Below are 13,033 nucleotides of genomic sequence, written 5' to 3' on the forward strand. Positions count from 1 at the left end.
CCCGAGGCTCAGGTTTGCTCGTGGGGTGCTGTCCAGGGGCTCTCTGCAGCGGCAGCAACCAGGAAGACCTGTGCCGCCCCTTCCGGGAGCTTCAGTGCACCAGGGTTCCAGATGGTCTTTGGCTTTTTCCTCTGGCGTCCGAGATGTGTGTGCAGGGAGCAGTCTCTTCTGGTTTCCCAGGCCTGTCTGCCTCTCTGAAGGTTTAGCTCTCCCTCCCACGGGATTTGGGTGCAGAGAACTGTTTATCCGGTCTGTTTCCTTCAGGGTCCGGCGGTGTCTGTGGCAGGGGTCCTGCCGCTCCTGGGCCCTCCCCCACGGGAGCCCAGAGGCCTTATACAGTTTCCTCTTGGGCCAGGGATGTGGGCAGGGGTGAGCAGTGTTGGTGGTCTCTTCCGCTCTGCAGCCTCAGGAGTGCCCACCTGACCAGGCGGTTGGGTCTCTCTCTCACCGGGTCTGGGAGCAGAGAGCTGCTGTGGGCCGGGATCCGCGGGTGTGGGACTTCCCTTGTTTTTGTTTTAAATCCACTGGTTAAAACTCTTTCTGAGCAACTTTACTATAATTTTCACAATAAATTTCTGCATCAAGTTCCTTTTCTGCATCATGCAATTATAATAACTGCCTTTGTAGATACAGTAATCATTCAGAGACAGATTTCTATGCACTAAATAAATTCAAGCACCTCCCTCTCAGCCCTATAGAATCAGCCCTGTGTCAAAGTGCCAGGCAAGCAGGTGTGCCTTGACTCAAGTGTTACAGTAGCAAAACACTACCCAGACTGGCTACAGTCATGGCCATAACATTCCAGAGACTCTGTGTGTATGGGATCCAACTTGCAAGCTTAACAGATCTGAGACATTCTTCTTAGATATTTATTTTGAAATCAGATTAAGACAGACCCAGCTTTTCTTCCAACCCTTTTAACTGACCTCTCTATAAAACGTTTTTCTTGGTTGAAATGAAACCATGAAAACTTTTGAGATGTGCCTAGCTTTTCTCCACCCCCACCCCCACTTAACCTTCTTTTTAAAAATATTAGCTGGCATGTACATTGTCTTATTTAGACATGTCTTTCAAAATGGGGAGGGACGCCAGCTACCCACTAAGAAGCTATAGTTTCCATTCTGGGTTAATGCTAGGTGTGAGAACAATGTAGCCTGTGACTTTGGTAGAGCAGGTGGCTGGCAGACCCCCCACAGAAAGGCAGGACATGCAAACAGGGCCTTACCTTTGGGAATGGTGATCTGACAGCCCAGGTCACAGTCCTGCTGCAACTGATAAAAAGCCACTTCCTGCAGCCGTGCCCGCTCCAGCTCTGAGAGGCTTTGGATAGGGACTGATCTCAGGCGCACACTACGGCCAGACATGCTGTTCCAGGTGAAGTCACCCTGCAGGCAAGGGAAAAACAAGAAGCATTATACAGTTCACTCATTTGTCACAAACTTCCTTCTCTCTTAGGCAGAAACAGCAGTAAACAGATTTCACATTCATGTTCCACAGCTGCCTCTCTAGTCCAAATCCTGTCTTAGTTTGGCATGCATTTTCTTAGTCAATTGCAAAACTCAAAACATAACTTGACTTCTGGATCAAAAGTTCTTTCTCATCTGATGATGCATGCATAGGCCAAGGAAAACCATGTGGAAAGAGGTCACAAGGAACCTACTTCCTCTTACAGATACATACATACATACATATATAATATATATATACATACATATATATATATACACATACATAGATAGATAGATAGATAGATAGATAGATAGATAGATAGATGGATGGATAGATATAGATATATAAATGAAATGTACTTTTCATATATATTTTCATAACAGGAAAAACTGTGCACTACTTGCTATTGTGTGCATCTCATATAGGGAACAAATGTTTTTTTGAGAGAGTACTATGTATCATTGTTTGTGCTATATGCCTTTTAGTTCATCTAGCAACTCATTGAAGTGTTCAGCATTTTTTATGGTATCAATGTAATTATAGCATTGAATAAATAATATTGCCAAATTATACTATATAACAATATAATTTTATTTACTATCCTGGGGGAATCTATTTCAGAAGTCTTTGAAGATACTAAAATACATATGCATTCACGACTTTTGTTTTAAAATCTTACCCTTATCACATAGCCTACAAATACCTTTGTATGCTTTGAATAATTCTAGATTTTTTATTACGAAGTACAGTTTAGACACTGTGCAAATCATTGTTATAATGCAACATTTAGAGAATCATGGCAATGGAGAAAGATTTGTAAATGTTTAGTACAAATGTGAGATTTTTCATTTTAGAAAATGTTTGCTTCATGGTCAGTTTAGTCTGTGGATGTAGAACCCAACAGCAATGAACACTGGACATTATTTCAACAACGAGAACATACTTTAAATATTATTTTAGTATATACTTGAGGTTTATTGTATTGCTATGGCAACATAGTATCCACAATTATAATACGGTCTACAAGCAATTATGTACTAAATACAAAGCTGTATCATGGGGAAGGTGAATAATTTTCACCAGATCCTAAGGACCAAATTATATGTATGGTTCTAAACTCTTACATAATAGCAACTGTTCTACTTACAACCGTTTCATGAGCTGTTTCAACCAAGTAAGTATGAACAGATGATCAGTAACAAATCTTATTTATAGAGACATTTGCATTTAAAGTACTCTACATTAGTAGAGTGCTGTCGCCTGTCCTCACTGAAAGACTACTTCCCACTCCTATGAAACAATTCATCCTTTGCTTCTGAAGAGGTCATTCTACAAATCATAGACAACAGACACAATGCCATGGATTTGGAGTGGCAGCTTTCTCTCCACAATCGGCAGAGCTTTTGTTGGTGGTAGTGATCTTGACTCATATGGGCCAACATCCAGTGACTAATGAGTACAAATGTTCTCAGAAGGCTCTGGGGGTGTTGTGGGAAGAAGAGTGAGTTAAGAAATATACAGCAAGTGAGTAGGCTGCTGCCATTCTTGGCCAAGTGAAGATTTTTTTTCTTTCTTTTTTGGTCTAATAGAGAAGATCAAGTTTAAGTAGTTACGATTTGGTATTCAGGCCTTGGGTGTGCCCCTAATTCACAACCCAAGAGACTAGTATAGTACATGTTCTGGTGTCTGTGATTTGCATTTTCTCCTAGATGAGAAAAACTAAATATGTTTGTAACTTTAAATTTTGTTTCACGTTTGTTTATTTGAGGGTATGTGTGCAGACACATGTGTGTCACAGTACACGTGTGGAGATCAGTGGACAGCTTGTGACAATCAGTTGTTCTCTTGTGTTCTGGAGTTCCTGGAATTGAACTCATATCCCAGAAACTAGTTTGCTCACTGATCCATCTTGCTAGGCTGTTTATGTGTCCTAGATATGAAATTTGGATATCTAAGGAAGCTGGGTTTTATTATCTAAGTGTCAAAATAAAACTACATACCCTTTAAAAAAGAATTTAAAAAGGTATTGTGATCTTTAGAAAGAAATATGACAGTTGGAACGTTGTGCTGCTTGTCTGAATAAAGGCTACTATGGTAAGACACCAAGGTGTCTTATAAATAAATAGCAGAGATTTACTTCTAGCAGGACTGGAGGCCTAGGAGTCCAAGACCAGACTTGGTATGGTAAGAATTCTATTCATGTAGAATCAGTGATATCTGTGTTCTCCCATGGCAGAGGAACAAGGAATTTAGGGACCTTTTAAAAATAAAGACATAAATACTCCTTGAAAAAAAATAAAAGGGTTGAGGATTTAGCTCAGTGGTAGAGTGCTTGTCTAGCAAGCGCAAGGCCCTGGGTTCGCTCCCCAGCTCCGGAAAAAAAAGAAAAGAAAAGAAAAAAAAAGGTGTTGTGTAGATGACTCTACTATCCTTTATCTGGGATTATCAACCTCTTTTCATCAAGGGTCATAGAGTAAGTATTTCATGCTTTGTGGAGCATCTTGATTCTGTCTCAAAAAACCTAACTGGCTCTGGGACATTTAAGTAGCCATAGATAATTTATAAAAGAATGTGTTGTGGCACATCTCCATAAAACTTGATTTATAAAATTATATAGCTGGCTGCATTTGGCTAGTGGTCAACATACAGCCTTCCAATCTTAGAAATATAGTTAATGAATTAAATTACCTGATTCCTACAATAATATATTGGTTTAATTTACTCTATCCTCTTGGTTAATTCAAACAATATTCAATAGTACATGTTACATAGTAAGCATTGTAGTAGGCTTGGGTTTATTCAGTTGACAGTACAGCCTTTGTCCTTAAAATGCTAACTTTCAGGTGGGAAGAATGTGGTCTAGAAACTACACAGATTGTGATGTTAGAAATAAGCATCAAATGCAATGGCTGCCTAGAAGACAAAATATTACCATCAGTCTGTAGATCGGGGAAGGCTTTGTAGAGAAGGTAATGTTTTGATGGAGACTTGAAAATTGACTAAGACGGATAAGGGTTTTCCTAGCACAAATGAGGAAACAAACTTATTCTATACATCTGGAATGATAGAAATAGCAGTGAGCGAAACCAAGCAGAAGTCTGGGCCAGGCTCTTTAAAGTTTTCTGTGTAAGCAACGCAAAGTAAATTTTCTTTTTTTCAATAGGTAAAGGCCAGTATATGAGGAACACTGACTAAAAGAGGAACACAATCAGACCTGAAAAGAAAAGAGGAGTGCTAAGAAGTGTCTTAAAGCATGCAGGTTGAGAACCTTGAAAATGAAGAGATAAGAGGAGGATACCCTGGGCTATGTAGACTCAATCTGAAAAAGACACACACACACACACACACACACACACACACACACACACACACACACTAGCATTTTGATTTAAACTTGGAAAGATATTTCAATGAGCCAAACAAAATTGTTAGTATATAAGGACTGAAAATGAGCATGATTATATGTGATCTGGGAAAACCTTTATCTATGGTATCCACATCTATGTATCATATCTCATTCCAAAAGTCAGTGTTAGCACAAAATTACAAAATCTTTCCCAGAAAGAACACTAAAGCCCACCAGAACAGTCCAGAGTGTGTTCTGGTGGCATCTCAATTACCAAATGTTTGTTCCAGGTCAGAATTTTTTCCTTAGTGACTGCATATATTGTAAATGAATAATTGACTCATTTTTTGACCCTTTCTTCTGAACCCAGTGTTTTGATTTATTAACATACCCCATTTTCAAAAGGATTTAAAATGTATACTTTAAATTTTATTCACTTTTATAAATTTAGGTACAATAAAAAGTGACCTAATGTCACAGTAGTATATTATAGTATAGATAAACCATAAAAGAATACAATACAGAGATCTGGGCATGGACTTAAATTTTCTATAAGTCATTTGACAATTACTGGAGACATTTTGATCATCCCCATTGAAGAGGAAGAAGGTGTGTGTGTGTGTGTGTGTGTGTGTGTGTGTGTGTGTGTGTGTGTGTTAGAGAGAACGCAATAGAAAGGAAGAGACTGGGGAGACAGAGACAGAGAGAGAGAGAGAGAGAAACAGAGACACAGAGACCGAGAGAGAACAGAGAAAGAGAGACAGAGACAGAGAGATCTGGAGGGGAAAGGCTGGAAACACTATGAAATGTCTTATAATGCATCAAACATTTCCCCACTGTAAATGTCTATCTGATTCAAAATGCTAATATTTCAAAGGACGTGCATCCCTGGCAGTGTATACATTAGATCTGCTGTTAAGTTCAAATTATAGAGAATCTCCTTAAAATGATGGTGTCAGGAAATCTTTTTTTTTTCACTGTTCTTTTTTTTTTTTTCTTTTTCTTTTTTTTTTTTATTAACTTGAGTATTTCTTATATACATTTCGAGTGTTATTCCCTTTCCCGGTTTCCGGGCAAACATCCCCCTCCCCCCTCCCCTTCCTTATGGGTGTTCCCCTCCCAACCCTCCCCCCATTGCCGCCCTCCCCCCATAGACTAGTTCACTGGGGGTTCAGTCTTAGCAGGACCCAGGGCTTCCCCTTCCACTGGTGCTCTTACTAGGATATTCATTGCTACCTATGGGGTCAGAGTCCAGGGTCAGTCCATGTATAGTCTTTAGGTAGTGGCTTAGTCCCTGGAAATCTTAACAATCATTTACATATTTCGTTTAATATAAGAGGCTATATATTTTATGAATATCATGTAGGATAATTTATGTAATACAACAAGCAAAATCATAGCAACTAGTTTTGAACCAGCTTCAAGAAATAGAAACGCCACAAAACAATTTATAAAAAAACAAAGTCTCAACAGAATCGAATTTTGATTAACTGGTGAGGAACTCACCAACCGTATTAACTAAAGAGATTTCTTTCTCATCAAAAGTGTTTGTACCCACATTAAGTTAAAAGGATTAAAAGGTAAACCCCAAACCCAATATCTATGTTTTATTCAGAAGGTCATTATTTTCAGCTTATCTTTGCACCTTTACAGATTTGAGTTTTCCATGAAATAAAATTGATTGAAGTAATTTTGAGTTGAGCCTACAGCAAACTGTTTTCTTATATGTTTGGAGCTGGTCTCTAATTGGAGTATCTCTTTAACCACACCCAATGATAAACTGCCCAGACGAAGAGGGCCAGGAAGGGATTTATGTATTTATAATATTATAATTTTTGTCAAATTATTTTTTGTGGATCCAGCATGCCAGAATCATGGTGGGAAAACTATGGCTGTCAAACATACACGTTCTTTGATTTAAGGTGTATTTCAAAATTTAAGGTACCACACCTCTGGTCCAATTATATGGGAACTTTTTGACAAGACACTAAACATCTTTGAGCCTCAGCTTTCTCAGTAGTACATGAAGAAAAAGGAAAAATTAACTCTCAGGCATGTGTGGGTCATACAAGACAATGCAAATGAATTTCTTATGGAGGGCTTATTAGCTCCTGACAGGATGTGAATAAATGATAATTTAAGTTATAATTAATATTAATCATCACTCTAAATTTGCATCTCCTTCTGAAGGCTGGCAATTTTAGTGACACATAAAGCTCTTAAAGAAATGTGTGTTGAATTTTTGAATAAATAGTTCCACTATGTGTTGGAGTGCATTTCTTTTTTCTAGGTGCCAGTTAGATCAGGGTCTCTTGAAGTCAAGAAGCACAAGGTAAGTAGCTTAGAGACTAAAGAATGCTCTGTCATTTAGATCATATATGTCACAAGTAAATCTTTTCTCATTGTTTTCTAAGGTGCCCAGTGTCATATAATAATAACTAGTAAAGGCATGCTTCCCAGATAGTCAAATGTACTACTGAAGCACAATGTAAGTTCAAACACCAAGCCGCACAATCAACATTTTTGACTTGGTTTTTCTCACTCCAAAATAAACATATGACAATCACAGGAAACTTCCTTCTTTGTGAGCTCCTGGGGAAAGCTGAGAGTGTCTATGTGGTTGTCACATCACTCACTGGTTAGACTCATCAAAGTTCTCTTCCTTTCTGCACTCAACAGGAAACCATTTTTCAATTGTCCTCTCTTGACTCCTTACACTTCAGCACACTTTATAAGGATTTAATACTTCTTGTATGTCATACACATTCAGAAATTCATTGACTCTAGCCATTTTTAATTTTAAAAGAGAAGTTCTACTTTATTCTGAGCATGAATTGCAGATGATTAGAAATAGTTTATAGGGACATTAGCCTACTTTGAACTTTCGCTTTCATAAATTACTGTTACTTGAAGAGAGTCCAAATCCAAACATGGAAAGGCCTATCTTGTTTGTTCAATAAGCATTGGATGAGGGTGTTCTATAGGGCAGGAACTCTTCAGAGTACTTAAGACTCATTAGTGAACAAACGAGAAAGCAGATAAACTCACAGGATGACCGAGTATCTAACAGGAAGTTAAAAGTTGACGACCACTGGCAAAGCATGTAGGACAGGGCAGAGGAAGTAGGATTACTGTGGGACCTTTGTGGACAGCCCTTACGGAAATGATTGACAAGCTAGGCAGAATTCAAAGAGTCAAGGATCCCACTGGTTGACATGGGGTAGTTGCTAGAAACAACAGCTTCCTGGATTTGTGCCCTGGCTCCACTATTTGTCAGCCATGTGGGTTTTTAGCAAGCTACTTACATGTCCTTCACTTTCATCATCTGTGAAATGGGAATGATGAGTATTTTGCTTAGAATAACTTGATTAGCCAGGAACCAGCCAGCTACTGCCCATGAGGCAAACCTTGAAGTTTTATTGGAGCACAGTTACAATCACTCACATAGACACCACCTGTGGCTGTGTTCACGCTTCAGTAGTAGAGCTAAACAGCTTGCAACAAAGACTGTGTGGCCCAGAGAACTGAACCATTTTAGTATCTGACCCTTGCAGAAAGTGTTTTCTGACCACTGCATCGGCTTAAAAGTACTAAGGCAAATTTATATTTACAACTAACCCTTTGCAGTAACACATTTTATCTCCAATATTGTGCTTCTTTGGAATACATCCCAAAGAAGCCATAAAGAAATTGTAAAAGATGGCAATCATCGAGATGTTGACAATGTATAAATGGTAGGGTGAAATACAAGTTGTTTTCTAGGGCCCTTGGGCTAATGAGATATCTCAGTGGGCAAAGGGATTTGTTTCCAAGCTTGAAGACCTGAGCTCAGTCATTCTGAATCCATATGGTATAAGGAGAAAACTAACTCTGACTGCTTGTCCTCTGACCTCAGGAATACTATGCCATGCACAGGAATACATATGTCCCTACATATATAAATAAAAATGTAAAAAAATAAAAGAAATGGCTATATGAAAGTGGCTCATATATGTGTGAATTATTGATAGAACTAAAAGGAAAAAGGAGCATTGTCAAACCCGGAACTCTGCTAGCACCATCTGGGGAAAAAAGTCATGTACATATTTTTGTTTTGCAGGAAAATGCTTGCTAATGGTTATCAAATCCACATATTCAATGTATTCGAGTGAAAAAAGTGTGAGACTGAAAGGCTATTTTCACTTCTGAATCTCTCCAGTTGAGCCATGAGCTTTGCTAGTACTCAGAGTCTATTCTTAGTTTTAAGCTTTGCTCAAATTATGGAGGCAAAATAGTCTATATGGAACCCAGGCTATAGAAAGTAGAAAAAAAATTCCATGGATTAGAAATGTTTCAATGACAGAGCTAATCTTCAACTGTTCTGCTTACCTTTCTATAATTAAATCAGTTCACTAAAATTAGAATCGACCCTTAGTAATGGATGAATGCCTTGAAAATTCACCATCTACTAGTGAACACCCTACAATCATTATTTATATTATCCCAATGATTGCAACATCCTTGAGGACAATGGTACCATTATTATCTTCATATTTACAGATGGAGAAACTAAGACACACACCTTATATAACTTGCCCAGATTATAAAATAAGTAAACATTAGAGTTGGAATTTGAAGTCAGGTTTTAGGCTCTAGAATTTAATCTCTCATAACCATTGCTATACATGCATGCCATCATTTCTCAGGATATACAAGCCCAAACCCCTTACCTTACAAATAAGTAAAGCAAAAACTATTTGTAAAGCCACCCTTATATCAGCAAAGGCAGACCCTGAACATGAGAGTTAAACTGCACTTCTTTCTACCACTAAGCCATCTCAACAGCAGATTCTTATAGTTAGGAAAACAAGACAGTGTTTCCAAGCACAGTAGCTTAAGACCTCTTGGTAAAGTAACATGCCCCATTTAGCCTTAGCCTTTTCTTCTGTATAAGTTGTTTCACAAATCCTGTTTCTGTCCCTTCAACCACAGGCAACATGTTGCAGCACATGCAAGAAGCTGAGAGAGGAAGGTAAACGTTTGACTCGGAGACCTCGAACCAACCGGTTCCTGACTTTTGCAGCAATCAAACTAACGATGCTGCTCCCGTTAATTGCAGAGCATGCCTTCTTGCTGTGGTTTGCACATTTCCCGCTGTTTCAGCATCATCAATCAGTCTGGAAATGAGCTGTGCTCATAAATCTCTATCGGCGCAAGCAGTTTTAGCAGCCACCCACTCCACATGCTGATTGTCCACTTTTTCCTCCCAAATCATAAGCTAGGTACAACAGAATTACATTTCTTATCATAACTACCTTCTGCAAAAGAAATAGGAGTATACGTACGGTGCTTATCCATGAATTCTATTCTCGGTGTCTTTGCTGTCTTCTCTAATCTAACTGAACTTAGCTTGGTCTAGGAACTTGACTCAGCTTTTTAAAAAAATATTTTTTGGTGAAAAACGAATGTTGAAACATAAAATCTTATCAGGTGTGAGAGAAATGTTCCAGCTTGCTCAGCTATGACTCCAGGATACTTTCTGCTACAATCTTTTCACCAGACCAATGAGAAGTTAGTTCCTGTTTCTTCTGAACACAGGCAAGCTGTGTCACTGATTGATTGAGCGAGTTCAAAAAAAAATGAGGAGGGAGGGACAGAGCAAAGGGGGAAAGAGAGAGAGAGAGAGAGAGAGAGAGAGAGAGAGAGAGAGAGAGAGAGAGAGAGAGAGAGAACATACTTGGAGGAAGTGGGAGGGAAGAACAAAAAGAGAAATTGAAACTGGATTTTTCGGTGTCATATTTTAAATATATATTGGAATTAAGAAAGGATTCTACTTAAAAAAATCCCATGTCCACAGGGACCTACAAATAGTAATTGAATTGTAACTGCAATGTGCTCTTATTAGGAATCTATCAAAGATTGTTGGATGCCTCTGGGAACCATACTAGAGCATGATAAAGCACAATAAAGCCCATAGGATACTTTCTCTGCTTAGAAAAGCTTCACAGTTATTAAGCTATATTATTAAACCACTGATTTCTTTTAAAAATCACTGCATTAAAAACAAGAACAGTTTTATTCTTCTTTCTTTTTTTCTTTCTTTTTTTTTTTCGGAGCTGGGGATCGAACCCAGGGCCTTGCGTATGCTCTACCACTGAGCTAAATCCCTAACCCCTCATTCTTCTTTATAACAAACCATAATGCGTACTTCTTCATTTTATTCTTTGTGGAAACAAAACTCCCTGAGAAGTTGTTCATTTTCTGAGCATAGTGGTTGGAGTCCAAGTAAATAGCCCCTTAACCATGTTTAAGAGAGTTCAGAAGCAAGTGGAGGTGTGCTATAAAATACATGGATGGCAGCAAAATAATAAAAATTCAAACCTATTTTATGCATATAAAAAGAATTACTTAGAAAGGTCATAAATTTAAAAGAACATAAAGAGATAATGGAGGGAGAAATAGGAAGAATGATTTAATTATTTTATAAATGTCAAAAAGAGAAGAAAAAAGGAAAATACTGTCTTTGTTAGTCAGTGTCTTTATTTCTGTGAATCTCATGTTTCAACAAGACAAATGCAATTCAAAAATACATCTTTGTTTCATGGCAATATAAAGTTATAATTCTATCATGGGTCTCAAGTAAATTTAAACAAAATAATTACTGTGGTGGTAATCAACAGAGTAATGATTTCATGGAAAATCTTACTGATTTTAATGTAGGGATTTAGTATGATTTTACAGAAATTCTATGAGGTTAATCATGAAAGATATACAGTCTCGGTTCATGGTATGAGTTTAGCATGAGGAAATAACTTAAAAACAATAAAATGTCACATGGTGTTCCTTACTAGAGTGATTAAAGAGAAAACCAGAGTAAAAGTTACCTGTTATTATACATTCATCTACCTACATCAACCTCAAATGTCCAATGCTGAAAGTGCTCTGGCAGATAACAAATATGGTTCAATTAATGCGAGACAATCATCCATAGATAATAGCTGCACATTTAAAGTTTTTTGATATTGTCATTTCACATAAAACTAATAAATATGTAATTTTATATTTCATCGTTAGTTACTTTAGAAATACATGGTAATATTTAATTCAGACAGCATCAAGCATTTTTCTAAGTATGTTATGGGTACTGACTCATTTACTTCTGAAAAAAATTTTAAGTAGTAAGTTTGTGACATTTTCATCTCTCCACTACAGATAAAAAGCAAAAGAATCTGTGAGACAGTCAACAACTTGCCGAAAGAGTCACAAATCTTGAGTGGTTCAGCTGTGATCTCAATCCCGACGGAACTTACAAGTTAATCAGAAGACAATCAAGTCCACAATCATCCCCAGTGGAAGCTATTTTTATCAATGTTCAGTAAGAAAGAGATTAGATTAAGTAATATCTAGTGTGTAAGGCAGGATTGCTCTATTAATCTCTTATTATAATTTTACATGTATGAGTATTTGCAGGAATATATTTGTGTGCACCATACTAATGCAGTATTCATAGATGTCTGAAAGGGGTATCTGATCCTCTGAAGCTCGAAGTACAGTCAGATGTGACCTCATATGGGTGCTGAGAACTAAACCCAGACTGTCAGCAAGAGTAGCGAGTGTTCTCAGCTATTGAACAATCTCCCTGGCATTTATTATTTATCTTCCTCCTCACTATTATTATTATGACCATTGTTTTATAGAGTCTTGTTGTATAGCCCTGGTTGTCCTTGAAGTCACTACATAGACCAGGCTGGCTTTAAACTCACAGATATCTATCTGACCATGCTTCCTAAGTGCTGGTCTTAAAGCTATGCACCACCATGCCTGGCCAATTATTTTTACTACTATTATTTTATTTTAATAATGAAATCAGAATATTAATTTATTCATGGTGGATATATCGGGATGTGGGACAAAGATATCTAATCATATCCTGCATCCAGGTCCCCTCTCATGGCCTTAACAAGAAGTTATTTTTGACTAAGTATATGTCATGTCAGTAAATATGTCAGTAAAAAGTGACTACTTGTTGAAGTGAATAATCTCAACTTCAAGAAAAAATGTCTTCATAACTCAAAGTTTATGAGTAAAATCAAATCGAGCCTTCAAAGAAAATAGAGAAATAATGGGAAAATTGGGTACTTGGTATTCTTTGGAAAATACATTTAAGCCAGAAAAAAGGTGAAGATAAAGAAACCTCGTTAAGATGTTAGTATCAGCCTTTTTAGTAGAACCACTAAGGGGCCCAAAAGTTCTCTAAAC

At 37.6% G+C, this 13,033-nt stretch overlaps 1 protein-coding gene across 10 annotated transcripts in view; it reads right to left on the bottom strand.

The window, feature by feature from the left end:
- Arhgap6 (Rho GTPase activating protein 6) overlaps positions 1-13,033 on the bottom strand; it is a 533,690-nt gene that overhangs the window by 91,896 nt on the left and 428,761 nt on the right. For 8 of the 10 annotated variants that reach the window (XR_015646115.1, XM_087598826.1, XM_087598825.1 and 5 more), the window contains 1 exon segment: positions 1,226-1,385. Coding sequence is in view for 9 of the 10 variants with exons in the window: in XM_087598826.1 (XP_087454952.1) it covers positions 1,226-1,385 (160 nt within the window). In the remaining variant the exon portion in view is untranslated. 10 annotated transcript variants of the gene reach the window in all.

This window comes from Rattus norvegicus, chromosome X (assembly GCF_021556685.1).
Source record: "Rattus norvegicus strain SHRSP/BbbUtx chromosome X, alternate assembly SHRSP_T2T, whole genome shotgun sequence".
NCBI lineage: Eukaryota > Metazoa > Chordata > Mammalia > Rodentia > Muridae > Rattus > Rattus norvegicus.